Raw genomic sequence first — 5605 nt, forward strand, 5'->3', positions numbered from 1 at the left:
TTTGCAGTTGATACAACAGAAATGGGGCCTTAAAAAAAGTCACCCCACAGTTAATTTATTGTATGGTAAGAGGTTTATTTTATCTGATGGTATGGACTTGAGTGCTTGTCATTTAGGGCATATCCAATTCACTCTTGTTATTTAAACGATCGAAAAAAAAAACAATTTTTGCACAAGGCACATGGTTAATAAGGATTGCATTGAATCTCCCCGTTATTTATATGAGTGTTTTAGGGTTATAGGAACAGTTAAATTAGGTTACTTTAGACCTGTAGATAAATTGTCCAGCAGACCTCTGACGCACTACAAAGTTGTGTAACACACAATACGTCACATAGTATTGTGTGTCTTCTGTGGGCTCTCTTGTAATGTTCCACTTGACTTATCTGAACATCTGCAGCACATTTCGGTCTTTCTGCTTCTGCACATTGGGCACATCCAATGTGGGCACATCCAATGTAGGCTCCTATGAAGTTTTTACTTATTTTCCACTTCCTCAAGATAGCAATGCGACAACCGTGGGTCAACAAACGTGTAGTTTCCAGTTAAATGTGGGTACTGCATCGGTCTGTATTGGTCTGAAACTAGCAAAAAAAAAGTTTCTTTTGCGCTTTGGGCCAGTTTGTGCCGGGTATAAGGTAGGGCTCAATATCTCACTCAGTAGTGAAAAGCCACAATCACGCATCCAGTATCATAATAGAACTATGATACATGATTATGGTTAACTGACATTGAGAAATGTTTGTATTTGTATTTTTTCTATGTTCCTCTGTCTCTCAGACAAGAATGACTGATAGCAACAGATGGTAGATTTCAGAAATAATTTATTTGGCTTCTGTTACCTTAAGACAACATTGAATAAACCAACATGGATGACACTGAAGTGGGTTTTCAACAATAATTTATTTAAAAAAATATAGATTTAGTATCCTTTTTGCACTGCAAACAAGTAACACATGGCCACAAATCATTCAGTAAAACATGAATTGGCTGGAACAAATTGCCAGCATACATTTTTGATGTATAATAAAGTATAAAAACACATTGAAAAAGATATTTACAGATACATTCATTAACGTTCTTCATACATCATGTGCCATAAAGTTTTATCATTGCTTTCTCATCAGAAATGTACTATTAAACATAATCAGTAGGAGTGACCTCAGTTAGATCACTGTCTGAATTATTGCCTTGTTGTTCTGGCTCCGGTGTCTCCTCATTCTCGCCCTCTGATGGCTCACTGGCTTCTCTTCCCTCTTCCATTCTTTCAAGCTCAAGCCTCAGTTTCTCTTTTTCGTTTAGTATAACTTCCTCTTCAGTGGCTCTCTGCTGCTCTTCCTTCTCTTTCCTCTCTTTCTCTGCCTTCTCCATTTTCTCTTGCTTCTTCATCTTCCAGAAGAAGCCCAGGTTTTTCTCTGGATAAGTGACTTTGGCCAGTGGGAGTTTGAAGATCCTCTTGGTCCCCGTGGTTAAGAGGAGGAAAGTGAGAGCAGAGAGACAGAAAGGCCAGGTGCAGGCTGGCAGACCAAACTGTAGGGAAAAAAATGCATGAGTTTGCAATTACTAACTTGTGTTTATGATGGGCTGCTTCACAAAGGCAGTGACAAATGTGCACTCACCGTGGACATGATGTTGGCAATGGCTGAGCCGAGGTATGCGCAGAAAAAAGCTGCCGAAGAGAAAGGAGGGAGGGAGAGACTGTGAGATGACATAACAGTGTGTAACAGTGATCACAGATTACAAATATCTGGAGGCTCTCTGCCAGTGTTGTGCAGAGTTACACGTGATATGGACATGCTGTCCGGGTTGGATACAAGTGTCTACTCACCACAAGTAATCGCAAGCAGGTGCACCTGCCAGGTGAGGGCATAAAACATTCCTCCAATGGCAATGCATGCTAACACGCAGTTATATCCCCAGAGGCCAAAGTAAATGTCCCCAAATGGAGCTGCCAGGGCCAGACCTGTAGATCAAAGACACAAATGCAATCAGTTAAGTTTTGATTATCTTAAAAAAAATAACCCTCCTGATTATTTTACACCTTTTGGGGTCATCTTGGACATGGAACATATTTGAATTCACTCTATGAGCATGTAAGGAAGTAAAAATAACACATGCTGTTTATTGAGGTGACTTTAACAGTCGCCCTGGTTTTGGTTTGTTCCTCTCACCTGAAACCATGCCCACTGCAGATCCCAGGACAGCATGAGCACAGGTGATGGGGGAAGAAATGAAGAGTGAGATAATGAAGATTCCTCCTGTCCATGGGTTGTCACAGCCGTAGACTTGGCCAATTCCCACAGGCACTGACATGAACAGCTACAGAGGCAAAGAAAACATATTTAACATACATTATGCTGCACACAGTTGTTTCCATTCATCTTGGACCACAGTTCTCATTTGGGCTCTGTAGGTAGACACTGACTGATGGACATTCCTCTGACTAACCTGTTTACTATAGCAAGTTACACTCACGCACTTAAGACAAAAACACTTAAGACAAACCCTTTCCTGTCACTGACCTTGGGTAAATCAATTTCGGACCAGGTAATGTTGGGCAGCTCTGTGCGAGGCTGAATGAGGACTTGGGGGAAGTGGTGGTTGTAGTGGCCAGTGGCGACCATGTGGAGACACACCAGGATGTTGAAGGGCAGGGTGAACACTGGCAGATCCCAGCGACTGTTAATAGACGCCAGAGCACTGGACACGATCGGGCTGAAAGTCAACGGCACACATGATTATTACCATTGTTTAAATACATTACATACAATTAAAAAAATTACGTTCATCTTCTCTAAGTTACATTTAGAGGTGATTCTGCACATTTCCCGCTCTTATTATTCACAAAACATTATGTAATTCTATCAGCCGGTGATCATAGATTACAAATATGATAGAATGCCAAGGTGGGGCATGACTGTGCTGCTGCTGTCAAACCTGTTGCACACCGGCATCCCGAAGTGCTAGAACAAAGTGTCTTAAAATTGCTGAGCTCTGTCATCAGAGTGATGACACTTATGTGGTCATATGGCAATAAATCAATCAGTTTCTTATGTGTTGTGGTTTGGTTTATCTGTAAACGCCTTTCACCTGCATCTTTCATCTTTTTGCCATTATTTGCTTACCACATCATGGACATGAAGATGTTGGGGAGCAGAAGCCACCAGTACCAGTCGCCTTCCTTGGAGAACACAGCCATCAGCAGACCCACCAGGATGCCGTTGTAACCGTACAGCCCTGCAGCTATTGCACCCCTGAAGGAAAGTCAAGTCATTTGCATTAATTCCCACATATTACCCATATTACAACACAGTGTCTTTTGCATCACTATCTATTTATTTAACCCAAAAAAAAAAAAGTTTGTTCAAACCTGTTCTGCTGAAGAATAAGGGCAGAAATGGTGGCAAAAAGCGTCCCCACAAACCCGTTGAGGGCCCACCAGTAGTTCTGCAGGATGAGGCCGGCAAAAATGATAAGGCCACTCAAAGGGTTGTTGACAAACATCACTTGGGCAGCTCCACGCAAAACCCAGTCCAGCAGCTGCAGCAAGAAGAACTGTTCTGCAGGAGAGGACAGAGACAAGGTTGACATTTTCACAGAGCTACTTAATGAGCCTCCAACAGCGAATACTCTTGCCAGGCTCCCTTTTGTGCACCCAGGGGCAAAACAATCCTGTTCACATTTATTTGACTGTGGGCGACAGTTAAATATATTTAGAGGTTGTGAAAAGACATACAGTAGATACAATGTAAATCTTGTAAATGTCAATCCTCTGTTTACCAGATGGAATTATAAATATGTAATTATGCCATGTTCATTCTGTACTGTAGTAAGCGGTTTCTGTTAACTTACTTTCCATCCACTTTCCAAAAACCTTCATGTCTCCAGAGAAGTAAGAGACTCCTTTAAGGAAGCGGGTCTTTGCCCTCTGCCGGGCTGTGGGTCCTGCAGGCTGCACCGCCTCCTTCTCCTTAGTTTGATCCTGGGCTGAGCTGTCATGCTCCGACTTCAGATCAGGATGCGCCATCAGTGGTTGAAGTTCCTGGAGCTATCGTGACAGTTAGAAATGTATTAGATAGGTATAACAGGGAATATACTGTGTGTCTGAAATGTGAGCTTTGACTTACTGTACAAGTGGCGGCCGGGGAGCTGGTGGTCAGTGAAGTGGAACAGTTGATATTCCTCTGAATATCCTAGACAGGAGAAAGGCAAGATTTTTGTTATGAATAATCTACATGTGCAGGCCTATATGTCAGTTCTCTGCATTTTAATTATTAATCCGTCAAAATCAATTCTCTCAGATAAAGGAGCAACATAACCAACTTAACAATACAATAGTGTTCAAATATTCTCTATTTTGATCAGATAGATAGGCTACATATTAACTAAAGAGTGACCTTGGTTTACTGTCCCGCTGAACAAACAAGTGCTCCTACCTTTGTGCAGTGTGATCCACTCATATGTCCCAGAATAGACACAAGTTGCACAAGTTGCCAGCTTCTCCCGAGCTGCACAACAGACACTTCCACCGAGGCTTTTATAGCAAGAGGCAAAACCCCAACTCCTCCCTCCTCTCCATCTCATCCACCTCCACCTGTGATAATCATTCCCACACCCAAGTCAAAAACTCAGGCACACCACTTTTGTTTTTTGTCCAACCTTGAAAACCACAAGAGAGGTGAGGGTGAGTTCAGGTGAAGTCAGCGTGTTGTTTTAGTTTGTAGCGTAAGATGATGTAAAATCTAAAGCATGTCGTATGCAAAACTGGATCTGTGACTCAACAGGGGTCAACTTCAGGCACTGCATAGGGTCAATGTCTCATCCTCTTCACTGTCATTATTGCTTATGACTGATTCAACACATTACAGTCTGTTTACTGGTCCTGAAGAATGCTGCATACAGTATGCAAAGTTGCATAACCCACCCCCAGAGGGAGCTACATGTCAGCTCCTCATCTCTGCTTGAGGCTATAGTGCAGCTTGAGGCTATAGAACAGCCGAGATAAAGTTGTGAGTTATGTAGGTCTCCAGGAGCATAGAATGCATAGAATAAAATGGACATAACAAGGGGCTTTAGGATATACCTAAAAGGACTCAGTTATTATCGATTGAGTTAGATAATCAGTAGATAAATAATGAATGAAAATAGTCATTAGTTTCAGCACTGTTGGGGGCAAAGGACTCAGTCATGGGAGGAATGACCCTAATGTTGAAATGTAGAGAGACCAAACATGCCCCTTTGCACTCACATTATCCATCTGTAAGAGTGTGTATGCATGTGTGTGTGTCTGCTGCATATGAAAATGTAACTTGGAAAATGTGAAACCATTATGTTGATAATTTCTTGCAAAAAAGAGTATTTTAATTGTATGTTAGTTTAGTTAGTTAGTTCTATTCTTTTATATTTCAAGAACAAATTTGTTGCAGTGTTTCGGGGGCCTGCCCTTGTGCATGCTGGGTAAAATGTAGTCATTATTGAAGATATCAGTAATGAATATTGGTATATTATATTAATTAGTATTAGTATTAGTATTATGACAAGTCAAATTGTCCACAGCAAAATGGACTGATTTTCCTACAGAAATCCTTTAAGATAAAAATCCATT

The 5605-nt window shown here is 41.4% G+C and overlaps 1 protein-coding gene across 1 annotated transcript; it reads right to left on the reverse strand.

Moving 5' to 3' along the window:
- Positions 1-807: 807 nt before the first annotated feature.
- Positions 808-4562, reverse strand: slc14a2 (solute carrier family 14 member 2). Its single transcript, XM_083979292.1, has 10 exons — positions 4437-4562; positions 4128-4193; positions 3853-4048; positions 3371-3560; positions 3126-3254; positions 2523-2715; positions 2172-2319; positions 1829-1963; positions 1620-1669; positions 808-1530 (listed from the first exon to the last, which is right to left on the reverse strand). Exons 1-10 carry the CDS (start codon positions 4458-4460, stop codon positions 1138-1140), a joined length of 1524 nt encoding a protein of 507 aa, XP_083835418.1. The 5' UTR covers positions 4461-4562; the 3' UTR covers positions 808-1137.
- Between the last annotated feature and the right edge of the window lie 1043 nt (positions 4563-5605).

This window comes from Trachurus trachurus (genome assembly GCF_905171665.1).
Source record: "Trachurus trachurus genome assembly, chromosome: 9".
Taxonomy (NCBI): Eukaryota; Metazoa; Chordata; class Actinopteri; order Carangiformes; family Carangidae; genus Trachurus; species Trachurus trachurus.